This window comes from Tubulanus polymorphus, chromosome 7 (genome assembly GCF_964204645.1).
Source record: "Tubulanus polymorphus chromosome 7, tnTubPoly1.2, whole genome shotgun sequence".
NCBI classification, from domain to species: domain Eukaryota; kingdom Metazoa; phylum Nemertea; class Palaeonemertea; order Tubulaniformes; family Tubulanidae; genus Tubulanus; species Tubulanus polymorphus.
The window spans coordinates 2,620,856-2,646,628 of NC_134031.1; the positions used below are offsets into that span (position 1 = coordinate 2,620,856).

Sequence of the window (25,773 nt, forward strand, 5' to 3'; positions counted from 1 at the left end):
CTCAGTCTTGAACAATGTGATTGGCGGGTATATTTTTGTTACTAATATACGCGGTCCTGAGGATTACCAGGGTTTGGTTGCCTCCCACAAAGCTCCTTCGCCGTACGTGGTCTAGAGTAGTCTAATGCCCGGCCGGGGGCTTCTCTCGCATTTAGGCCCGGCTTCACACCGGGTTTTCGATCACTCGGTTTTTGACCACGGCTGGCGGCGACCGTTAATCAAGATTTAATAATTATCACGAATGGTCCAGTGGCCTTGCGAATGTTTACGCTACACAATTTCATATGTATATTTTTTCTTTGTTCCCGTGGTTCAATAGATTCAGGGATTCGAACTCACACGCGCAATAAAATGACGCCGTGGTGAAACCTAACTCTGGAGTGAAGCGTTGAGCGCTCGGTCCACGTAAAACCAGGAAGTGAGTGGAATGTATGAAAAAACTTTCTGAAACTTTTTTTTGTTTTTAATTATCTCGTAATTAGTGTCTGACGACAAAAACATTCGCCACGATGCAGAGAGTTGCAGTTTTTCACCCCTTTTATGGTAGATTTTGTGTCGCTTTGATGATAATTTGTGGTTTGCAGTTGTCGGCTTCTGAAAATGAAAAAGAAGGTGAGTACGTGATGAACCACACGGCCGACCGACGACACAATTTCTCAGCCCAGTGCAGTAGTATTCGGTATAATAGGATATTATGAAATCTCTCTTAGGGAACATGGTCAAAATCTTTTGAGAAGTCGAATTATGCGATGCCTATGTCCATTCCTTTGTCAACAAGCATATCAGTTGGTCCGTGTGTCTGTCGTATGTGGACCGGTGTAAATTCAAATTGCTTCCCTCTCACCCTGTCTTGATGTTGCCTTTGTTGGACCCTGCTGATAATTTCTCTTTTGAAAAGTTTGATAACAACACCAACGGTGAAGTTAAGAGATAGCAATCAGGCGATAATTACTAGATTTATAATACCGAACTCATTTAAAGATAGGGCACACATTCGCCAGTGGAGAAGTTTAATTTCATCAATTGACTTTGAAGAATTAGCAGTGTAGCGCAGGGACGAATAAAACACATATCAATGAACGACCCCAGTATCCCTGTAGGCCTATATATTTTACTTGGATTCTGGGGTTGATCATTGATACTGGTTTCATGTATTCACTACCAGTATCAATTGTCCCTATGAGAATTAGAATTTCATTGCTGTTTATTCAATGTTGTCTAATCTGACCCACAACCCTAACGCCTTACATTTCATTTTATTCTAGACAAGTACTCAAAGGCCTGTTGTCGATATTTTTTATTTAAAGGTATCACTTTTGATTTTAGATCTTATTGTTTTTACCGTGGCAACTGAAAATACCGATGGATTTCAACGATTTATGAGATCGGCCAAAAAATATGATTACAACGTAAAGGTAGGTATCTCGTAGACAGTGTTTTGTGTCCGTTCATTTATTACATATTCATTTCATGAAAACCCTGAAATCGGTGCTTGCTTAATTTTACAGGTTTTAGGCATGGGTACAGACTGGTTAGGTGGTAATATGGAAGGGCTTGGAGGTGGACAGAAAGTAAAGTTACTGTCCGACGCCCTAGAACCGTATAAAGATGATGAAAATCTTTTGGTTATGTTCGTTGACAGGTGAGTGCACCTGTGTAAAGTATTCTCAAATTTAAAACTACATTCAACCCCCGATATACCGCCCACATCGGTGCAGAACGATTTTGGCGGTATAGAGAGTATGGCGGTATATCAGGGGGTGTTTTACTATGTATTTGTATTGAGATGTACATTAAGAAAACCTGGCGGTAGGCGGGGGTGGCGGTAAATGGGAGGGCGGTAAATGGAAGGGTTGTATATCGGGGTTTGATGAGGACCACATTGTGCAGCTTTCGTAATAGCATTATGATAAAAATTTCAAGCTCATAGATGCAAAATGTGCCAGAAGTTTTTTGAAACCAGGGATAACCTAAAGAATACGTAATTTCGAATTTCAGTTACGACCTTGTGTTTACCCAAAGTGGCGACGAAATCAAGAAACTATTCACGAAAATGGATGCGAAAGTTGTTTTTGGCGCCGAAGATTTCTGTTGGCCCGATCAGAGTCTGATTGTAAGTTCGTTTTGTTCAGTGCAGCATAAATCTGAAAACAGCGTGAAAACATAACCTACCCTTCTTGATCCACTGTATCATCTTTGATATCGATAATTTTTATAATGACGTCATTTGATAGCGATATTGAAGATTGTTATCTATGTACTGTTGTATTTTTATGAGACAACAACGTCAAACACAACAGCAACACTCAGAATAATCTGTTAACATCTTTCAACACGTGCCTCAAGAAAAACTCCATCCAAATCACTGATAATGACAGTTGATATCTTCAAACTGTTTAAAAAATCTTTATACCGCCTAATATTGTCTGACTAATAATTTTGACAACAGAGTGGTCACTTTCCGGATAAAATTTTTTTCATAGCCACATCATTTGAGGAGAACAATCTTTATGGGAAATGCTTCAGCTTTAGACTTGAAAGAAATTCCAAAAATTAATCTGATGATTTCCTTTATAGCAAAATTCATGGATGCATCGCTAAGGATATTTCATCTGAATTTTGCGATTGTTTTTTTTTTAGTCGCGTTACCCTGCAGTGCGAAGCAATGAGAAGAAATATCTCAATTCCGGAGGTTAGTATGTAAAGATGGAATAAAAATCTCAAATTTGGCCCGACCCTAATTTTAGCACCAGACAAATGATTGCGTTTGAATTGCAACTAGCATCGGAAATGATCCACTTCGCTTTGTTTGAGCATTGTTTAGTATCGAGTGAATAGTTTGCGTGTGAGCGCGCTCTCTAATTAGGCACGGGCCAAATTTGGCCCGAGTCTGATCGGTGCCAATTTGGCCCGGGCCAAATCGTCTCCGTGTGATCGCGGCTTATTTTATGGCGCACGAGCTTTCGCTACTAATGTGATCACCTGATGAAGCCAGAACTAGAATAAACAGAACTAGCCATAAAAACAACAAGTGTAACCATAGAAACAACAAAACAACAAAATTCTAAACAATGAATGATTAGATGTTTTGTTACAAAGTAGATTTGAAGGGGGATGAAGATTGCAGGTTTCAATTTGATGAGTTCATGGGATTAGATTTGATTGTGGGACTTCTTCATTCATGAGATTGCGTTGTTTAATTTCGTCGGTTTGATATTTTCACTGGTATGTATTTTTCAGGGTTTATCGGGTACGCGTCGACTATTTATCAAATCGTCACTAATTCACCGATTGACGACGATGAGGATGACCAGTTGTATTATACTCGTATATTTCTGGACGAGGATTCGAGGGTGAGTGGAATTCTCTTTCCCCACTGAGCATCACTCGATTTCCTTATAAACTTTTCCTTATATATAGAAAATGCTTTTAAAGCCGCTTGAAACCCCTTTAATTTGAGCAAAATGCCCAAAACTCCTTTAAAAACCTTTTGATATGATATGATATTATTTATTTTCTCCACAAAAAAGTTTTTTGATGATTAACAATATATATTGAATGGTTGATTAACAATATGGAGAGGGACACCAAGCAAGCTTTAAAGCTGTACACAGCTACAAGTGCTGAGGCGAGGTGCCCCAGTGAATATAGGCAATTTGAATAATAGGCAATTAGCAATGTCTGTAGTTTGTACCTAAATCAGTACAGTTGGAATCCAGGATTTTTTTAACCCGATTAGGAGGTTACCGCATTAGAAGCTGAGTTCAAGGTACCGTGTATAGGATAGAAATTTTTGGATATGAAAGTGATGCAGACAATTCCTCGAAATATGAAATTTTCTCCTTAAAAACTCCTGAAATGGCCGGGAATCTGTTGGGACCTTGTAATAAGCCTATTCGAGGTTTCTTTTACCTCTGTCAAAACGTCGATCAACATTTCCTAGACATGAGAATTTTATCAAGGAATGATTTGCTGGTTAATTATATCTCTTCTCCATTTTAAATCACAGGACCAACTAAAAATCAAACTCGACACGAAGGCAGAAATCTTTCAGAATCTAAACGGAGCTTTAGGTGGGTAATATTTTTGTCGATGCTTGAAAAAGTTTCGTTTGAAATTTCGATCGCGCGTTAGTTTTATTCTTTTTAATGTTTATTCAACAGATGAAGTGACTCTGAAATTTAAAGGCGAAAATGGATTTTTGTATAATACTAGAACTGGTTCGACTCCTGTCGTTATTCATGGAAATGGACCAATAAAGGTGGGTGATTTTTCATTTCTTTTATGGAGTAGATTTTGTTGGATCTGATTAAATTCGAAGATAAATGTTGTACACTGTTTGCTGTTTCTTCTCAGTTGCTACGTACTATGAGTTATCTCGTAATTGGCAATGAAATATCATGGTCAGCTAACATTCACAATGGACCAATGAGCATTGAGAATGAAGCATAGTTTGTTCACATTGCCAGCCAATCAGGAACTGTGTCATTCCCGTTAGCCAAAGAGCAAATATCGAACAGTGAATGTGAAAGATCAGCTATAAATAAGATAACACGTAGCTGATTCTTCACAAATCTACCCTTTTCCAACAAAGCGCCCATTTCTATTCTCAAGTCCATCCCCTTCAAAGAATCTTAGATGTCCTGTTGTAACCGTACCATCCAACTGGAATGTGACTTAGAATGAAGTTGGTTCAAGAAGAACCAACTGGAGTGAACCGTAGAAAGCAAAATGAATTCCGCTTTAAGTTGTTACATCGAACTGGTTTATATTTGACTCGTTTCAGCCTGAGTTCAACCGATTGACGAATTACCTGGCTAAATCGTGGACTCCCGTCTACAACTGTCTCGTTTGCAAGGAAGAGAAAATAAGTCTGAAAGGTTTAAAGGTAGTGAAGAAAGAACGAACGATTGAGTTCTTTCGTGTTATCGTACCTTGATGTAAAAATGTGGAAAAATCTGGGGAAAACTATTTGAGCAAAATGTGAAAAATCCCTGTGTGTGATTGTTATGAAAACAGTCAATTTGTGAGGATTTGAAAAATGTGAAAATTCCAGAGTTCATCAATCCCGACTACGTGTATTTATGAGTTTTACTAGGTTTTTTATGTGAATATTTGTGTATTTCTAGGAGGAGGATTACCCAACCGTACAGATTTCTATTTTCATCGAATTTCCGACGCCGTTCCTTGATATTTTCTTTCAACGACTGGTTGATTTAATTTATCCCAAGTCAAAAATAGATATCTTTCTCCATTGCAAGGTATAGTATTAAAACTATCATAAGACAGGCCTGATGATTGATGATGTTCAATTGCTTTAAAGATCATTTTATAAAGAGACATTTTAGTTGATATTTGGCTCGTGTTTTTTAAGGTCCATCATCCATCATAATTTTGTAATCTTATGTACAGCGCTAGGGCCACTGACCAGAAAAACAGGGAAAACTCTATAAAGAAATTCAAGGAAAACTCGGGGAATTTGAAAAATTTTATAGCGTGTTTCTTAATCAATACGTGATAAAATGGAAAAAAAATGAATGAATTGTTACATTTAAAACCTAGAAATTTCACTTGCGGGGAATTTTGTGAAATCATCGAAAATCAGGGAAAACTCATGGCGATTTTCAAATGGGCAGAAAGTGGGTGCACCCTGTTAGAGCCTTAAGGCTTTGAGTCTAGAAATACGACACACTATCACGAGTACTAATAATAGTCTCCCAATCTAGGGATTTACGAGAAATAATTATAACTTATATGATATAATTGATCATTTACAACTCTTCCAATGTCGGAGATTTATTCATCACGTTTTATAGTTCGTCATCACTTTCTCTTGTTTTCGACAGATTCGAAAACAAATGGATGTCGTCAATAAATTCATGGAAGATCATAAACCGGAGTATAATTCATTCACGGTTGTCGATTATGAAGGAGAAACCGCCGAAGAAACCGCTCGTAATAAAGCTGTGTGAGTATGCAGGGTCCCTACAACTCCTTGAATCCTTGAAAACTCCTTGATTTTTGAATATATTTTTCAAGGTCCTTGAAAATCCTTTAATTTTGAGAAATATCCATAAACTCCTTGAAACTCCTTAAATTCTGGGAAAGTCCTGGGAAGGTCCTTTTCAGAAGACAGTGTATTCTATTATTCTTCATTGTGTGACTTGTGAGTGAAAGTTGTTTCACTTTGAGATTTAAAACATTTAAACATGTAAAACCAAAACGGCACACTCAACAACTGATCAAAATTTGAGAAAAACATGGATTTTGTTTTTGAATTTTCGACTTTTTTTCCTTATATATGACCGCGAAAACCTCCTTGAATTTTGAAAATTACTCCTTGTAAATTCCTTGAAAAGTCCTTGAATTCTGGATACCAGGAATTGTAGGAACCTTGGTATGACTGAAAAACTGCTTTGAATTCATTGAAATATCCATAGACTTGAGGGTCCACATTTATAGATACATTTTAACTTGAACCTTTGGAGTTAATTGAACTATCGCCAGTGTATCATAAATGATCACGCAATGGATGATATCTAATTGATGAGACCTTATTTTTTTCTTGTATTATAATTCATTATTACTGTTATTATTGTCATGAATACTGTTACTATAATTTTTACTATGATTTTTATGATTATTATTATTCATGAAGTAATTCTTATCATTAATTATTACTATTAAAATTATTATTATTATTATTATTATTATTACTACTATATCTCTTTTGTACACAATTGCACCAATAATGCACTATGCACAGGGTTTCATTGCCTTAATTTTTAAGTACAGCCTTTCGGCTGGCACTGTATCCCTCGAAACCTACATCATGCATTTATGAGAAAAAGAAAGATACAATTATATTGTATGTGCAGTTTACGAAAAATAAACATCTATCTAATATCTATCTATCACCAGTCACAATGAGTCGTACGTGTTCTGCATTCTTTGAAGCGACCGTCTCTCCCATTTACAATGAGAGACTAGTTACACACCGCCACCGACAATCTTGCCAACCTTGACGTTTATTATCTCGACAATTTCGAGATTTAATGTATCTAAACCCCATCTTCAGAGAAACAGTAATAAGGTTATTATACACTGATAAATCATCAGTTTATCCATCAAAGGGTTTGAAATGTTTGTAAAAATGTTCGTATTTTACTGTGAAGTATAAATGATGGCAATTTCAAGATTTAATGTATCTAAATCCCATCTTCAGAGAAACAGTAATAAGGTTATTATACACTGATAAATCATCAGTTTATCCATCAAAGGGTTTGAAATGTTTCTAAAAATGTTCGTATTTTTACCGCGAAGTATAAATGATGGCATGGGTTAGAAGAGTTTATTGCTTGTTATCCTTAAATTTGACGCTTAAATATCGCACTTCATTGAAATCGGTCTCTCTGGGGCCAGTTGCTCAAAAGTTAGTTACAGTTAACGAATAGATAGTTGACATAGTGACAATCGAAAGTTCATTGTTACTATGGCATTTATCCGCTGGTTATCCTTTACCAACTTCTGAGCAACTGGTCCGATGTCTTAAACCTCTACTCTGTTGAGTAATTATGTAATGCGTTTATTGTTTCAGTGATGAATGTTTATTACGTCAGTGTCAATATATGTTTGTCGTCGATTCTGAAGCGCAGTTCACCAATCCTAAAACGCTTCAACTTCTCATAGAACAGAACAGGTGATTAACAATCAAATAATGTAAAATCCTACAATTACCGCAGAAAGAAGATCGAGTCCACAATGTTCCCTTGAGATCTTGTTTAATTCGATGTTTCACCTACACCTCATAGTCATCTTTCTATATTTCTCAAGTACAGGAATTTAGTTCCAGTATTTCCTGAAAATGACTGTTAGATACACCGCACTGTGGTGTAGTTGCACTATAGCCGTATGCTTGTTATTCAACACACTGGGGTGAAATTTTTTTTTAACTATCAAATTATCCCCAGGGTTGAAAATAAGCTCGAGGGAACATTTTGGACTTGTTTTTCCTCCTAACTGTAGGATTTGATATAAACGATGCGAGTATTTCATCATGGATCTCTGCTAGCTCCAGCGTTCTAGAGCCTCTTATATTAACGTCGCAAATCTTTGAGTATTTTTCAAAGCTTCAATGTTGAAAATCTGTCGGTGTTTTTTCTTGCAGATCGATAATCGCCCCGTTGCTGGTCCGTCCCGGGCGAATGTGGTCGAATTTCTGGGGAGCCATCACGAAGGTGGAATTTTATCAACGATCCGAGGATTATTCGGACATCGTCAGTGGAAACAGAGTGTAAGAATCTTTACTTGTCGTATTATCGTTGATGAAATTTCAGAGAGATCCAGATTTATTTTTCCCTGCAGGGGTGAATCAAGGAATTCTGGCTCTCTTCTTGCAAATCATGGGAAAAGTGAGGAAATTTGGATTTTTGGTGTCTTCTTGTTCTTGCTGGTGATGAGTGGCACAAAAAAACCTTGAAACCTTGAAGAATCCTCTCTGAGGATATCTTGAAACTTCATCAGGGAATTCTAGACATCATGTGGTCGCATTGGTCTCATGCATTAAAACGTTGACAATGAATTTTAATTTGTAGAGGGGTGTGGAATGTACCTCATATCGGTGTAACGTATCTCATCCAAGCTCACAAACTCGCTCAAATGAAAGGCATTTACTCAAAAGATCGCAGGGACGCTGACTTAGCATTCGCTTCAAATCTACGCAAAAGGGTAAGATTTATCAAGAACATAAGATTTATCTTGTCCATGAAATTGGATTCTCATGGAAATTTCCCCCCCATCCTTATTTATTGAAGATGTAGATGTCAAAATGATATGTTTTATTTGAATATTTCAATTTTGTAACTGAATGCTACATTTTAATGTACTGCAGTGAAAGTTTGTATGGTATAGAAGTTATCGAAATAGTAAACAAACAAAAAAACATCAACTTTGTGAAACTGGAAATTTCATAATTTTGTTTGTTATAGGGAATGTTCATGTATTTGATGAATATGAATTCATACGGACACCTGATCAACAATGAGAACTACGACCTATCACCAAAACATCCTGATTTATATCAAATATTTGATAATAGACCGGTGAGTAGCTTGCGTAGTTTGCTGACTGAGTTCCTCGCGTACCCAGGGTTCAGATATGTATGGTAATTTGATGTGAAAAAATTCAAATAATCACAGAAAAATTATGTGAAGGAGAATGATTAGAAATGTGTGTAGTTATAATAGTTATGCCTACATTCGATATATATTTTTGTAGGAATGGGAAATGAAATATATACACAGCGAACATCTTAACAGTTTGAAAGATGATTATGTACCAAAACAGGTAAATGTAGATTGATTCTATACAGTTCTTTAGCAAGACATGGTTCTTCTTCATAGGCCTAGTGGTATTAAGGCAGGTTTCGATTGATAAAAATTCTTAATTTCAGCCGTGTCCCGATGTTTACTGGTTTCCCGTCGTTACTGCGAAATATTGCTGGGACCTGATCGACGAGATGGAGAATTTTGGAAAATGGTCGGGCGGCAAAAATGAGGTAAAACGTTAAATCAATGAAATGCTGATGCGAAAGTGATCAGATTTCTGATTCGACGGGTTTTGTTATTTTGTTTACAGGATACTAGATTAGCGACTGGTTATGAAAACGTACCCACAGTTGATATACACATGAATCAGATCAGTTACGACAGACACTGGCTGGAATTTCTGCGTCTCTACATTCAACCACTTCAACAGAAAGTCTACACGGGGTATTTCCACGACGTAAGTCAACACTTGAACCTCGTCTGACTGGAATTCAGGCGATTTGACGAGGGTTTCGTATGAATGATTACTGACTTCAGGTCTTGCTTCGCCTGCTGCATTCAAACAACCTCATTTAGAACATTCCAAATTTAGTCCGTTATGTTTTAGAACGGACCAAGCATTGACTACTAAAGTCTGTTCTAAAGTGGTTCCATTAGAGAAAATAGACCATCTAAAACCGACCTATCTAGTTCCGTTCTAAATTTTGGAAGCATGGTTCCCACAGGACAGGGAAATTGGGAAAAACTTGGGAATTTTGAAATATTAATTCCCAGTTTGGAAATATTTGGGAATTTGAAAAATTTTTTCAAATCAGGGAAATATTTGGGAAATTCATTACATTTCACGTATTGCATTTGCCAAGGGCAACTTTCTCAGCGATTTCCCTTGAAAAACACCTTTATCAACCATTTACCACTAAAATGTCGACTTGATGGTATCTGTTCATTTCCATTTGGGAAAATTGAAAAATCACCAATGAAATATTTGGGAAAAACTTGGGAATTTTTAATTCATGTAACTGTGGGAACTATGTGGAAGGGATCTGTATGTATTACTAGAAACATAGCATTCATTGCCTGTTAATCGCAGTGTCGTGTCTAGCTAGACGAGTAATAACAGCTGATTTAGAAACGTGTATGAACCTGATTATCTCGTCGTTGCTCGTCTATAGCTGCTGTTTATGTATCGTGTATTTTTTTTAGCCACCTCAAGCTGTGATGAACTTCGTCGTAAGATACAAACCCACGGAACAACCGCTCCTCAGACCTCACCACGATTCTTCTACTTACACGTTAAATATGGCTCTGAATAGAGCAAACGTTGACTACGAGGTAAGCCTCAAATCTACCCTCAAAATATATATTTATATATGGTTTCCCAGGTTCTTCTCTGGGCCCAGTTTCACGAAAAAGTTTAAGTCTAAAACAGTTAAGTTTGAATTGTTGTCCTCATTGAAAACATGAAGTAACCAATGGCAATTACACCAAAAATTAAAAGTTAAACTTCTTTGTGAAACTGGGCCCTGGTCTCTCTCTGTTTGATTGAGAAAAGAAACAAAACCGAAGGATTGTGGGGATAGAGAAGCATACAATAACTAGTACATGTACTTAGAATTGGGGACACTTGGCACATCTGCAACAATAGCAGGGATTGATGCCTGATATGCCTGAGTGCGCAGGTACTTGCACAATTTGCCTGCTATGATGTCATCATTAGCCGATCAGAATCGCTATGATGTCATTAGCCAATCGGAATCACGGTATGCTATTTATAGCTATCCATGAATTTACTTCAGTAATTACACGACTGGCTATCTGATTGGTGCCGTATGTTTTCTTGTGGCTAAGCTGTGCATGTGACCGCATCTGGCAGAGTCTCGTGAAGTCTCCCTGCCAGGGGAGGATGAAATTAGCACTGCACTAGAGAAAATTCAGTACGCAACTTGGAAAATTACTTAATCTTTTTGTTCTAAAATTATGCAATTTCAGAAATGACTCGTTTCATTTCACTTTAAAGAACATATGACTTGCATGATTTCCGAGTTTGATTCGAAGATGTTTTGATTGTGTAATTTTCAGGGCGGCGGTGCTCGGTTTATTCGATACGATTGCGCTGTGAGGAATACACGTCAGGGATGGGGGTTACTTCATCCCGGTCGATTGACTCATTACCACGAGGGACTAAGAACGACCAACGGCACGCGTTATATCATGGTCTCCTTCATCGATCCGTAAACGAACAAGATTCGAGATCATTGATAATTTGCATTTGAACACGATACAGTCAAACCTGATTAAATCCCCTTAATTAGCGGCCGGTTGCTCTTGAAGTAACTGGTGGACGAATATCATAGTTCCTACGCAATTTCGATTGTTACTGTACTATGGCATTATCCACCAGTTAACTCTTAACCATTTCTTTTGAGCAACTGACCCAGAATTTCTTTTGGCCATAAACCTATTTATGTATTTTGAATGCCACATAGGATTTCTCGTGAGATTGATCGTATTATGTTCCCGATTAAGTCGATATCTTTACGACGAACAACAGGTGGGTCACTCTCGAAGCTGTAAGTTCAATGATTGTTTCAATGTAACCGTGTTAGAGCAATGTAGAAAAATGGCAAATATCAAATTACGCAATAAGCCCAACAAAGCAATCCATGTTGACAGATGTTTTATAACAGTCAGTAGTTCTGGAGTGTTCAATTCTATATTATGTAGTGCATGGTAGTAAAATGAATCTAGACATTGCGTTTGTTTCAGTCATAATAACTCAAAACTCTTTCACAGTTTACGACTGTATTTTATACTTATTTAGATTAGCTTCGACATATCATTATTGTCTTTTATTATACATTATTGTGTTATTTTCTCGAATATGATAATATCATCTTGTCGAAGTATTAAACACAATTTTTGTAGGGACGACGTTCTTGTACTGTAGACTCTCGGGTAGACGCAAACACACATAGAACTACTGATGACCCTGATATGTTGGTATATGATGAAGTTTGTTCGCCCTTGATGAAAACCAGTCTCAGTAAAGTTTGTCTCAATGTTTTTTATGTATATATTGGTGCTGCCTTTTTATTACCGTAATGAGATTAGTCACAGATCAAAGAAAAAACAATTATCAAGTCATCGATAGATTTTGTAATGCTAGAATCGATGTATTTTAATCTTTGTATAAAAATGAATGATTTTCAATCAGGTATTCATAATAGCCGACCGGATGATGATTTAGTTTATTTCGTCGTAATTTATCCGAAATTATCGATCAGCTCCGGGAACCAGTTCGACAGATGTGATTTAAAAAATCGAAATTACTTTGTTTTGACTTATCGGGTATTTCCGTAACAAAACAAATTGTATCAACAAACGAAAATCAAACCCACGGAATCAAAAGTCAAATTAAACCCTCACTACTGTAGAACTGGGTCCAGAGTCAGTTATGGTTAAGTGGGTATAACTGGCTACAGTATTTCATGTAGAAGATTATTCATGTACTTAAATTAAATACCAGTAGCCTGTGTGTACTGTGTATATTCAACCTGTTTATGATATGAAGCATTTATCTGTTTACACAGTATAGTATTTTATGTACTCGTAAATATTTTATAACAATTGCATGATTTATATTATTATAAAAGTTAATATTGGCAAAATGAATAACAAAAACATATTCGTCTAAAACATCAGTATTTATTTATGTTGGTACGATTGAGGTCTCTTGGTATTCATTCAAGTAATGATCGAAGGTGCTTTTATTCACCTTATTCATGCTTGATCGAACATTGAACTTGAATGAAAGTATGTCATATTTCTCGCTCGCACAACTTGTCTGTAAACAGAAAACGTACAGGTCACTGGACATGTATTACATTCTCTGATTATTGGATTTGTTTGCTATAGTCAATGTGGAAAATGTTTTTATTCGATGACTGAAAGATTTCAGACTGTAATCTTCGCGTACCTTATACCATGCAGGCCTAATTCATTTATTCACGTGGCACAAGTGCTAATTTAAACAGGATACAGAAACTGCCATCTGTGTACATCATAGAAACCAAGATAAGACTGTTAATTGAAGGGAATGGTGTACATGGTAAAAATTAATCTGATCCAATTAATTTCTTTCACTTAGCGAGCTACACTGTGTCATGCAGTCCTGTCACATTTCCGAGCGAGTATAAGATGTAAGTGATTATTAGCCAGCAGCTCACATTTCCGTCTCGAGCAGACTACCGATAATAGATACCATCCAGGATCGATTAACACCTGGGGGCCATTTCAAGGAACAAATTGACATTTCATTGAAGCTACATTAAGATTGTTATCATTACTAAAATTTTAATTATTTTTGTGAAATAGCCCCTGATCTGACGATGACTCAACTGTTACCAGTGTTTAATGAGTAGTAATAAACCGATGTACGTGATCAGATTGTGGATATCCTTTAATACCCTGAAATCATCATTAAATTCATCAGTACCAAATCCTCGGGAGTCTAATTCATAGATAAGACAAGATTCCCAGAGGAGAATCCTATATATCGTATCAATAATTCACATTGTTGATTCATGTTATGAATTTTTGATCGACCCACATAAAGAATGCATCATTGCATTTGGGATCATTCATTTATTACGTACGCATTAGCAGAGGGGGGAGGGGTAAGTGCAATTGCGTACTGTAATGCTTAATGTATATGAAAAGATGGCCGATTTTGCGTACAGGGGGAGGGGGTTGAAAAAGTCAAATTTCATGCGTACGTAATGAATGAATGATCCCTTTCTTAATAGTCGAGAGTATCTAGAACTGAAGTCGAATACATCTGTTCATTTGTTAGCTTTATTTACATATCAACAGACCAATAGATGATATTTATATAACACACTAGTTTCTCAATGGTTTTACAAAATATCACAACTCTAAAAACTGTTAATTCATCTATTTACATATCGTACCGCATAAAAATATGCCCGGGTTTTCTTTTATTTCTTCAATGTTAGTAAAACGACTGACCTCCGCGTCCATTTTGAAAATGTAGCTTTTCTGGTTTAAGTCGAACACTGGTTTTTGCATGTAGGGTTACCGTAGGCCTAGTAATATACCGGTATTGAGCATGAATTTTCAATATTGATCTTAGGGTATAAAAGGGATTTTCAGAAAGGACCTGCTTCGGTAACTCGGCACATTTCTGGTTGAGTGAAGCCCCACCACACCGGTTTTGATAAACAAGCCATTTCCACAATTAATGCCCATTAATTCAATGAGTGAGATAACATCAACAAAATATGAACTACCAACACGGAGGAGAGGGAGGGAAATCTACTAGACTGACGATCAATTTAAGATATCTCACAAATAGCAAAAGGAACCAATTAGGGATGGTTTTTGGTGATACAAGCATATACAGTCAACACTGCCTTATACTCTTTATTCAATGTTTACTGAATCTAACAATTACCAAAATATCTCTTAACAGGCCAATCAGTACTTTCATTGTCCTCTATTAGTTGACTGGGGTTTTATACGCAAGGTTTACGGTTTTACTTTCAACTGTACGATACACAAAATTACACAATTATTACACAATTTCGAAAAAATACTCTTCCAAACGAATCAACGATTAACGATAGCAAAAATTACGCATCAGATTTTCGCAGGCGTATGGTTGGGACCGGGTGTCAAATCTCAATTCTATAAATAGCACATTATGTTTAACAATGTCGTATCATATTTCACAGACTCTTAATACACAATCACACAGTCATTATTCTACTGATCTTGTGACCCTTTTCAACATATACCGGTAGACCATACAATATGTAAGTGGTGCGAAACACGGTCTCAGTGACTGATTGGACCCAGTTCCTGCATATTACCGATTTCTCTAAAATTCTAAGTAACTGAAACTGAACTAATTTTGACTCTAACTTGCAGCAAAACTGGTCTCCTGAAATACAATATCCATAATCTACAAGCGAATTTCGAATCTAACATCTGATGATTTTGCCGATTTCAACTCGACTCCCTAAAAGCGATGAAATAAATAATCAAACTATGTCCGATAGTAATAATGCAAAAACCTTTTTAACTTGTACTAATTGATAATATTAATGATAGTAACATTATAATATATATACTGTATACATAATATATATATATATATCACTAACCTTAGAATAGTCGACTAAGTCATGTCAGGGTTCATAGTGTCCATGGCCAATATCATTTAATGACTTGCAAGGACTTCCAGGACTCATAACAGCTTAAGCCAGTTATCCTGCAATTCCCAGACCATGATCAGTATAAATATCAAGAGCTGCAGATGATCACCAATTCAAGAACCATGACCATGATTTAAGGATTTTAGAGCCCGTTCGACGATATTCGAGGCCTTGAAAAGACCAATTTCGAAAACTTTTAAGGACATTCAATGACTGCTACGAACCCTGCCATCGGTTGTCATCGGTTGAAAGGCAGAGCTACAGATCGTAAAATGAGAAATACACTCCAACAACTTAAAACGTTGTACACCATTATTTTCTAACAGTTCTATATAAGCTATACGGTATTATTAAAACATTATTCTGATATCATACCAGTGCTAAACGGAAAATTTCAGAAAATCAAACCAACACCAAATACTGAATGGATAAATAAAGGCCTGAATGGTATCATCATTCATTTCGGTTTTTTTTTCGAAGGCTGCTCATGATTAAGTAGGTTCTGGTATTCGCCTAAACGACGGGCGTACAGGTTTGATAAGGCTTTCTATTCTTAAGACAAAAATCAGACCCGACCAGCAGCACTTAACATTTATAGCACAATTCACTGCAATTGAGAGTAATTTGGTATCAAAATAGTAGTTTAAAATGAACGAGAAATTCTTCTGATTTTTATAGTATTTTTGTTAATTTTTAGTAGTAATTGTTGTCTTAGTGTAGTAACTAATGTCAAATCCTAGTGGTAGTCAGGTCTGCAATATAATAATTGTAATAAGGCTGCTCAGAAACATGGTCTGGTCGATCGTCACAAAATTGTTAAAATAGAAACTCAATTAAAAGTAATCAGTATCACTTATTTCAAGATTAGATACACGTGAAGAATATTCCGTTTTAGATATTCGATTACATTCTCGATATTCAATTATCAAAAAAAGTTTTAACAAAATTGAGCAAAGAAAGTATTGAAAAGGTGGGTTTTTAGTCACATTTCAGCGAAAAAACAAATGAATTTCAACGCTTACGAACAGCGGCAATACAAACTCGGTCGAAGATTTTACACCTAAATACACAATATAAACCTTACAAATTAATTCTTGAAAACTTTACAAACACAATAGCCGCATTCAGACTATCACTAGTAAGTCCATTCTTATTTGGTGCGGACAAATCTAGAATGGACCAAATCAATGCTGTGCCTTCACAGAGGTTTTTAAATCCACTGTTACCACCAGTGCAGCTAGACTGTGATTGGCAGGTAATCAAAACAATGTTTCTACTCACACACAGAGAAATGGTACGTTCTAAATTTAGAAGAGACTAATTCAAAATGTTCTACATAACTTAGTAATACGAAATACACCTGCAGCGATTATTGTACCATCACTTGCAGTTGGAAGTCAAAATCTTTGTAGATTTCTAAGTCAACCTTACACACGTAGCTATCTAATTCAGTTAATGCCATCACCTTTCCACATACGTAAATTATTTCTTTTTCGTCCAAAATGAAACTCTTGAATATCTTTTTTGTAACGACCCAATTTTATTAGAACTACGTAACAACACAGCAGCGGGGGGCCAGACTTTATACATATACCGGTAGTCTACATCGCGTAACACATCAAAATGCGAACGAACATGTTTTGACAATACGGTAGATAGGTCGGTCAATGCATAAAACTTGGATAGGAAAATAAATGTAACTCTTTTATATCTATGTACATGAACAGAAACAGATGGTTATAAGTCGTAAAACATAATCGACGCGTTGTAAGACTCTGGATAGAGAGGAAATCGTTCATTTTAGCCGTAATAACGTAACCCAATTCAATCATTGAGTAACAGAGTGCTGAAATCTGCTAAGGGGTTTAAGTTTATGAAGTACACACGCATCTATCGTGGTAGTTATGAAACTTAATGGCAGTCGGGTTACTGAATACCATAGGGTCCCCTAGGCATGGCTCTGTGTGTTGACAAAATGCTTAAAATTTCGCACCGGTATACGGAGGGGGTTTGAAATTAAATTATTGAAAATGTGCACGTTTGTACGCACTTCATGAAACAAACCCTTATCTGCCACAGTTTTGGATTGGGACGTTAAAACTACATAACTGAAATAGCTATACGCGCTTGATGAACACAAATGAACACAACCGACAATTCGGACCCTGTTTCTCTCTCATTCTACAGTAGTCATTACTAACACAAAACATTCAACAACGGTGAAAATAAAACAATCACTTCGAAGCCTGACCCCGCTCTGTTCTAACTGTACAAATAACTACAAAGGTTTTATCAGTTCTTTTTCCCTTCTTTCTCTTCGTTATGAGGATATATACAAATGATTTTCTGCCGCGCGTCGGGGGGGAGTAGGGAGGGAGGACTGTTAGTAGGTAAACTATCGAGTATCGAGCGACGACGACGTCTGCTGCTGCTACCAGAGTTTGTGTAAATGTAGATTACGACTGAGAACTGAACGCACGTCGTGAACGAAACGTAACGCGTCGAGCATCGGCAGCAGATTTAACAGAGCCGTGTCGCGCGCGTCCGAAAACCACGACTTTATCGGTATCGCATTATCTGAAAAATACAACAAATATAAATGAAATACAAAATGTTCGCGCGTCCCTACAGATCTGCCATTCCTGGATATAAGGAGTTTTCAAGGAGTTTTAAAGGAGAAAATTTCGAGGAAGCGTCTTTCATATCCCAATTACAGGCATTTTACTCAAATTCAAGGAGTTTCAATACCTTTAAAAGCATTTTCTATTTTGAAGGATTTTTGAGGAATGAAGGAGTTGTAGGGACTCACGACCCTGTGTTATTACACAGTTAATGCAGATTATGGTGACAATGTCAGCATAGAGATATCAAATTCAAGGAATGGATCCAGAGGAGAATTTCGACCATGGTACCAATAGAAAAGGGCAGTGTTACAGCAAAAAATTGCATTCCTCCATTCCTCTGAACTGACACAGTCTTATAGCAGCTAGGTGTATTAAAGTAAGAGAATTAAAAACCCCGACTGTACTAACCTGGATAAGCCCTATACGCTCCTGGTGAATTGTCTAAAATCATAATGCTTGATAGATCTGTACTTATAGCTGATAAATTCTTTGTATAACTGCTTTCCAGGCTACAATGCTGCAAAGAGATTGCAAGAACAATTTTAACAAGTTTTCTGATAAATAAAGCCCCTAAATCAAACAACATATACGCATACACCTGATGTTAAAGAATGCATCTGAAATTCAGTGCTCAATGTTAAGCTAAGATAATTTCACTGAGGTTTTATAAAAATCCCTCACACCTATAGATCCTGGTTAGGTCTAGGGTTTTTGTGTACCCGTAAGTTTATAGCATGGGAACACTTAATCATCCTATTCTTCTGAGTTGAACTATTTTCACACTCACCTGCCTATAGTAACGTCTGTTAAGTATTTTTCTACCGTTGTCAAGTTTATCAGCGACTGCGGCGCCGTAAATTTCCATACTAGCCGTGAAAACTACTAAATCATACCATTGACTAACCTGAAAATAAACATCATAATCCCAGATTGATAGTTAGGAATTATAAGCCGCTATCTCACAAGGGTTTTGTCCCGTGCATGATTAGGCCCACGGCAACTGTTCACACCGGTGCCAATCAGGTGGGTGTCTTTTTGACACGGGCGGGGTCAAATCATTCTCTGCGAATGCTCACTGGTTCTGGAAGTGACTCAACTCACTTGCCACAGCATCGTTTTGATAACATTTTAGTAGTGATTTACGTGTGAACTCTCATTAAGCATGGGCCAAATATGATTCAGGTCTGATACGGGCCGAATTATCTGCATACGATCGTGGTTATAATATGAACTGCCGGTAATTTTTCAAATCTGATTGGTCCCATATCTGCGTAAAATTCAACACAAAACAGTGGGACCGGGGCCAGCGCTTTATCTTTGAATATCTCAATAGAGACGTATTATTAAACGGAGACATTTAATTAAAAGACATGGTAAATCTCTTATGACAGTAGTTTGTCAGAACAGGGATGTTTAAGAGATTCTCAACGGTTAAATACAGATATTCTGATACTCTGAATTCACAGAAACCTGAGGGATGCAAATATAGGAGAGTTAACTTACGACGTCTAAGAAAAAGTCTACGTGCGGTCTTTTATGAACGAAGAACCGAACTGGATGACGATCAATAATAACCTGAAATCAGCAGAGAAAATTCTAATAATTGACGCCGTGATTAAATACACATGAAAACAGGACCCAGTTCTACAGTTTGACATGTCTATAATGAAATAATTTCATTTTCAATGAGGTCACGTAAGTCATGTCTTAATCCTTTGGCTTTCTCGCCTGAGCATTGGTAAGTTTTTCTTATATGACTGGTTGTGTTTCATCTCCCCTTTTTTCCTTGAACCACCAATATTTTTTTTGCGAGCAATCTTCAACCGAAATACCAACCACCTATCATTACCCAGGCAGTATATGACAGAGAGTTTAGCACCTCGGGGTGAGTTTACTGGAAGATGTGATACAGTATGAACTACTCTAAATAGCCTGGAAATCATGGTTTTCAATACAGTAGGAGCAACAGGCCGGGGTTAACTTACAACCGCAGAACCGGGTCCTTGTCTGCAAAAAATGTGTCTGCTAAACTGAAGCAGAATTCACTTAAAAATTGAAAACATTAATAAATCGTCAAATCAGTCATTTGTAAATGGTGTGTCTTACTTTGAGAACGAAGTCGGGAGGCGTCCCGGGTCGGATAGTCGGTCGTATAACTCCGTCATGGTGAGAATGGATTAAAGTTTCGTCGAGGTCTAAAACTAGTATTTTACGATGCACTAAATCTGTAATAATAGTGAAACGAATGAAATCTTATTTCCATTCGTAAGACCAACAAGTGGTGATATTCATTAAATCTCACAAAGCCTACTCCATTAGAGCAAGTGTTTAGTTAGTTTAGTTAAACTACTAGACTTAGCAAGTTTTCACGACTTGGCTCGAGCTTTGCAGCAGTTACCTCTCTACGATCAGATTCTAAAGGCCCAGTTACTTACTTAATCTATGTCTTGATAACGGAGATAAAGGAATTATTTCATAGCGAACTGTTTGATGTTGAACAATCTGCAAATAGAAAGCACATTTTAAAATCAAAGTCCAGATAAGAAAGGGAACAGAAGCAGAAAAAATGAAAAAATCTTGTTTCGGACTCATTACTTTAAACCTATGAATTTTATGTTGAAATCATAATATCAGTTAATTTGAGCATTTCAGCGAATTCCAAGATGGCAGGTTCTAATGAAATGCGTGAAATCGAACAAGCCTACATGCAATCACTGTAATGATTCACATTTTTTCTAACTCCCAAGTGTCACAGCATGAAAAATCACTGCACTTCTTTAAGGTCACAAACCATGAAAATTTGGCCTCGAGCAAGCTCACAAGCACCGCAAGGCCAGAGTTAGTAGCTTAACCTTTTGACTATAGCCTTATCCTTACCTACATTATCATAATGCATAACCAGAGCCTGACACTCTAGACCCTTAACTGTTAAAAAAGTCGCCATTTTGCTTTTATAGTATAAACAAAGTTGTATTGCAACATTAGAGACATTGGAATCATTACGATTTTAGCGAACTACATTGCATTGATTATTAGTTGGGACCGCTAGTCGCGACTAACTACAAAAACAGGTCCGTAACTCGTGCTATTCTCGACCCGTTTGATGACTCACCGCTCGAACTTGTCTACGCACGCAGTAACACAGAAAACTCCACAATTTAGCAGCGAACAAAAAGAAACCACGTAGGCCCATTACAACGTGCTTCAACATTTGGCCGCCAACGACATACACGCACCACTAACTGTTCTTACAATTCTGGCACGGTACAAAAATTCGATTCGTTGAGCGGGAGAATTTATAAAGCAGCGATTGTTTGTTGTTCTATTTTTTAGCCTGGGAACACGACGATCAACACAGCATCACAATCAATCAACAACGAAATTATCTTTAATTTTCTGCAGCTTTCAAATCATTTCTTAAGCTCGTTGCGGTTGGGTTGAACGTTGTCGAGGGATTCAGAGGTTATTTCATCTCGTTGCACGCGATATTTTCGATAGTAAGCGCCTTAAACATGGATTTGCGGAGAGAATATCGGGAATTGATGAGAAATGAGTAAAAACTTGTAAAACGCTGCATCGATGCCTCTATTTCCGGGTTAATTAAAGAGTTCGCCGCTGCAGATGGTGGCAGCACCTTACGGTTGAAATAGCGTTTTCATTATTCGCGGGAAATATTCTGAAAAATATTTATGCGCAGAAATATGAAAACATTGATTCTTTTATTGGATCTTTACGTAATTTTGTCATTTATCTGCATTAAAGAGCTCTTCTCGGAGTATTGAAATTCATTATGAGATCCTTTGAACTAACGTTTCATCACTTTTCTCAAGGTCGTCGAGCCGATGTTTTGACATATCGCAAACAAAAACATTTAAATGAGTTAAATGAGTTTATTACGTATACAGTTCGTAATTCTGGGACACTTCAACTGTTTCCACTTATATCCGTGAATCATTTGCGTGTTTCAACAAAAAATATTGGACGTTATGACAAATAGATGCGTCTAAATTATCGGGTAGAACTGTCAGTGTCAGTGTGACTGTGACTCACTGACAAGCCATACTTTACTGACTGTTCACTGCCTCACCAAGTAGTGCCAAACTGGGAGAGTGAGAATCTCTCTTGTTGTGTGGTATATGCTCATTCGTGACCCCACGTAGCATACAGAGCGCTGCGAACTGGCTACTTTCAGGACTGGGTGTGAAACTACTGAGTCTGAGTCGAGGAGTTGATGTGACTTGCCACGCATTCTTGACATTTTTAAAAATTTATATGAAAGATCCCTAAAAGAGTGATAACAATGTTTTCCATGCCTTCTGAGTATTCACAAGTCGATTTGAAGCAATTCGTCGGCCACAAAGATGAGGTAACTGTCCACTTTCTCGTCAGAATAACATAACAGTATTGATGGCTGGATTCTGGTCCAGTTAAACTCAATTATTCGTTAATTCAGTTTGTATTGTCTTGATGTATTGTAGGTAAATTGCGTGACGTTTTCACCCGATTTTGAAATTCTAGTCACCGGCTGCGATGATGAACGCGTGCGAATATTTAACGCAAAAACTGGGAATTTTCTCATCAAACTGAAAGGCCACACGGGTATGTATATATATATAACACCTGTCTCGCATAGGCCTAGTCATAGTTAATTATAGATTTTTGATGTATATTTGTATTTCAGGTGCAGTTCGACACGTAGCTATTTCACCTGATAGTAAAACTATCGCCAGTGCTTCGTATGATAAAACCGTTATTCTGTGGCGTACGTGTGATGCAACATTAATGCATGTTCTTAAAGGTAACATTTCAACCACAAAACAGAAACAGAGACCGATTGCTGAAAAGTCTTTTAGAGATGATTGGTGATCAAATGCCACAGTTACAACGCAATTTCGATTATCGCTGTGGATTTATCCACAAGTCATTTTTAACCAACTTGAGAAACTGTTGCCTAAACTCATTTGGGAACTATATTTGTAACAGGTCATTCGAAGAGTGTTGAAGTTGTAGCGTTTTCGAATGATAGCAGTCGACTTGTTTCTGGGTCCTGGGATCGGATCGCCATTGTCTGGGATGTTAAGGTAATGAGATGCTATTATTCGAATTTTCTCTAACAACTTATGCCAGGACTAGAAGAATACTGAACGTTGGAAAAAGAATTAGCTCAGTACCTTAAGTTAGTAACCGCTTTCTTCTAAAATGAGTCATTATCTGATTTGAATTGTATAACTGAATGGATTAAAAGGAATCTATAGTAAGTATAGCTGTGTATAAAGAACTGATTTGATTCATATTTCACAGACTGGTGAAGAGATGATGAGATTGACTGATCATACCGATGCTATACTGGCGGCTGCTTTCTCATTCAATGGCAGATATCTGGTAAGTAGTGTCGTGTATCGTGCAATCTCCTAGTAAGGACTGCTTCCAGTTGAACTGTTTAAGTGAAAGATTGATCCTGCGACGTCACTTTATTTTTGGGACATTTTAGTTTAGGTGAATCTCAACAAATTTGTAAATGATGGCTGATAAACTACTCTGTGACAATTGTGTGGATGTTCGAGTCCTACAGTTAACGCCCCACTTTGGTAATTTAGAATTTTGGTGGTTAAGAGAGTATGGCGGTATATCAGCAGTTATTTTGACTAAGTTTCAATACATTGGCCTATGTTCTGTTCTCAGAAGATAAAAACTGACATCAGGCGGGTTTGGCTGGAGGTTGACTGTTGTTTTAAAGACTTGTTTCCATTTGATCTCGTTTTCATTGTTTTCTAACCCTTTCACTTGTATTGTTTATATTTTCAGGCGACTGGCTCGTGGGATTACTCGGTCAGACTGTGGACTTTCTCCGAAACCCATGATGAAATCATAAACAGTCGGGAATTAATCGGTCATTCGCGTAACATACAATCAGTGGCTTTCTCAAAAGATGGAATGCTGGTATGTATTTCATTTTCCATGGTAGTCAAGTACCTAGCCGTTGTTCCCCAAACAACGGCTAGGTACTAGTTTGTAGGGAACCGTAACAAAGACTGGTATTCAGACTATAGATATGGTTGTCTTGAAATTAACTTATATCGTCTCTGTAGACTCTGGAAACTTCCAAGTTTGCAATTTAAAGCATTACCCGGTATCTATATTATCAGAAATGGCCGCCACCCGGGAATTATATATTCTACGAATGGCCTCGCTGTAATATTCGGTTTGTATATATTAATCTCACAGGCTTCAGGATCGTGGGATAAAACAATTCGACTGTGGAACTCACGTAATGGTAAACTATTACACGTATTGATCGGACACGAAGGTTGGATTCGAGCCGTATCGTTCTCATTAGACGGATATTACCTCGCTAGTTCAGCTGATGATTCTACTGTACGCATGTGGGATGTTGTTTCCGGTGAATGTATCAGCGTTCTTCAGGTGAGAATCCACTCGACTCAGTAAACTCTTCGCGCCATGTTGTTACGCTCGTAGTATTGTAATCTGTTCGTGGTTCACTTTCACGATTCAGAGGCCAGTTGCTCAAAATTGGTTGAAGATAACCTTTGGATAAATACCATAGAAACAATGAACTATTTAATAACTGTTACTATGTCAACTATCCACTGTTTAACTCTAACCAACTTATGAGCATTTGGTCCCAGATATTTTTGTTGGTAAAACCCATCTGATTAAAAAGCTTACCACCAATGCAGGGCGCATTCTAAGGAATGAAAGCCACTTGCCCGGGGGACAAGCATATCTGAAATTTCGCTTGCCCCCTCTAAAAAGCTACTTGCCCTACACAGTCAGTCCGATTGGTGGCACTATCATCCGTTGTATCGAGTGGGAAAAAAGCTTTGTGACATGAAATTGCACTAGCCCGGGGGACAAGTGATGATGATAACCTACTTGCCCCGATGAGAATATACTTGTCCCGGGCAATCGGAAAAGTGCTTAGATCGGACCCTGCAATGATTAGGTAACTAACTACCTTGCTCAGTGGTATTACTTCTTTAAATCAGTGAATGTATTATTGATTCCTAATGCACTGTTTCCTTAATGAACGTTTAAGTGTACAGTGAAACCGCTTACGTTGTCATAGTTGGGCCGATCATTAATATGGCGGCAATAATGGCTTTATCTCAATCACTTGAAAAACCTTTAGACTACCAATTTTTCTTGATTTTGCTTTGTTTTCTTTTAACAGGCTGAACAGACCGATGGTGCTCAACACTGTGGGTTTTCTAAAGGAGGTGCATTAGTAGCTTCAGGATCCGCCTCAACTTCTCTAATACTGACATAGAATACGCCAAGCTTAGCTTACGTCTGCCTGGGTCCTTAGACTTTCGGACTGTATTTGTTAATCATGTTATCAGTGAATGTGTAATATTGTGATATGTAAGTTATGTAGAATATTGACTATCAATCCCTCCGTCCCATTTTGTTAAATCGTCTTATTTTATAGAATGTACCTTGCTAAATTGTTTTAAGATAAAGTATTGGTAACTAAATCGCAATAACTCTTGTTTTGTCTGGAATTGCTAAGTGAGGGAACTACACTGAAGAACATCATTCCAAAAGCCGTTTGATTTAGGTGGTCTA

The 25,773-nt window shown here is 37.3% G+C and overlaps 3 protein-coding genes across 3 annotated transcripts; 2 read left to right on the forward strand and 1 right to left on the reverse strand.

Moving 5' to 3' along the window:
• Window positions 1-423: 423 nt before the first annotated feature.
• On the forward strand, window positions 424-12,986 carry LOC141908602 (procollagen-lysine,2-oxoglutarate 5-dioxygenase 1-like). The gene is made up of 20 exons (XM_074798700.1): window positions 424-612; window positions 1,327-1,415; window positions 1,509-1,642; window positions 1,999-2,113; window positions 2,641-2,692; window positions 3,241-3,353; window positions 4,010-4,073; window positions 4,164-4,261; window positions 4,787-4,888; window positions 5,130-5,261; window positions 5,847-5,968; window positions 7,598-7,699; window positions 8,168-8,293; window positions 8,595-8,727; window positions 8,988-9,101; window positions 9,277-9,345; window positions 9,452-9,556; window positions 9,637-9,783; window positions 10,530-10,658; window positions 11,406-12,986. Exons 1-20 carry the CDS (start codon window positions 510-512, stop codon window positions 11,559-11,561), a joined length of 2,205 nt encoding a protein of 734 aa, XP_074654801.1. The 5' UTR covers window positions 424-509; the 3' UTR covers window positions 11,562-12,986.
• Window positions 12,987-14,168: 1,182 nt separating this feature from the next.
• LOC141908072 (CTD nuclear envelope phosphatase 1-like) lies at window positions 14,169-22,030 on the reverse strand. Its single transcript, XM_074797878.1, has 7 exons — window positions 21,299-22,030; window positions 20,622-20,688; window positions 20,293-20,411; window positions 19,690-19,761; window positions 18,974-19,090; window positions 18,595-18,703; window positions 14,169-18,139 (listed from the first exon to the last, which is right to left on the reverse strand). Exons 1-7 carry the CDS (start codon window positions 21,395-21,397, stop codon window positions 17,994-17,996), a joined length of 729 nt encoding a protein of 242 aa, XP_074653979.1. The 5' UTR covers window positions 21,398-22,030; the 3' UTR covers window positions 14,169-17,993.
• On the forward strand, window positions 22,027-25,642 carry LOC141908071 (uncharacterized). The gene is made up of 8 exons (XM_074797877.1): window positions 22,027-22,552; window positions 22,665-22,785; window positions 22,868-22,984; window positions 23,170-23,267; window positions 23,488-23,568; window positions 23,992-24,126; window positions 24,412-24,609; window positions 25,379-25,642. Exons 1-8 carry the CDS (start codon window positions 22,487-22,489, stop codon window positions 25,472-25,474), a joined length of 912 nt encoding a protein of 303 aa, XP_074653978.1. The 5' UTR covers window positions 22,027-22,486; the 3' UTR covers window positions 25,475-25,642.
• Window positions 25,643-25,773: the final 131 nt, after the last annotated feature.

Excerpts from the sequence above, each read along its gene's own strand:
- LOC141908602 (XM_074798700.1), top strand. The coding sequence starts at position 510 with ATGCAGAGAGTTGCAGTTTTTCACCCCTTTTATGGTAGATTTTGTGTC. Across the intron at positions 5,262-5,846 it reads ATATCTTTCTCCATTGCAAG|ATTCGAAAACAAATGGATGT; the intron begins GTATAGTATTAA and ends TGTTTTCGACAG. Across the intron at positions 8,728-8,987 it reads CTTCAAATCTACGCAAAAGG|GGAATGTTCATGTATTTGAT; the intron begins GTAAGATTTATC and ends TGTTTGTTATAG.
- LOC141908072 (XM_074797878.1), bottom strand. The coding sequence starts at position 21,397 with ATGTTGAAGCACGTTGTAATGGGCCTACGTGGTTTCTTTTTGTTCGCT. Across the intron at positions 20,689-21,298 it reads TGCGTAGACAAGTTCGAGCG|ATTGTTCAACATCAAACAGT; the intron begins GTGAGTCATCAA and ends TTCTATTTGCAG. Across the intron at positions 19,762-20,292 it reads CTCCCGACTTCGTTCTCAAA|GTTATTATTGATCGTCATCC; the intron begins GTAAGACACACC and ends TGCTGATTTCAG.
- LOC141908071 (XM_074797877.1), top strand. The coding sequence starts at position 22,487 with ATGTTTTCCATGCCTTCTGAGTATTCACAAGTCGATTTGAAGCAATTC. Across the intron at positions 22,553-22,664 it reads TCGTCGGCCACAAAGATGAG|GTAAATTGCGTGACGTTTTC; the intron begins GTAACTGTCCAC and ends GATGTATTGTAG. Across the intron at positions 23,569-23,991 it reads CATTCAATGGCAGATATCTG|GCGACTGGCTCGTGGGATTA; the intron begins GTAAGTAGTGTC and ends TTATATTTTCAG.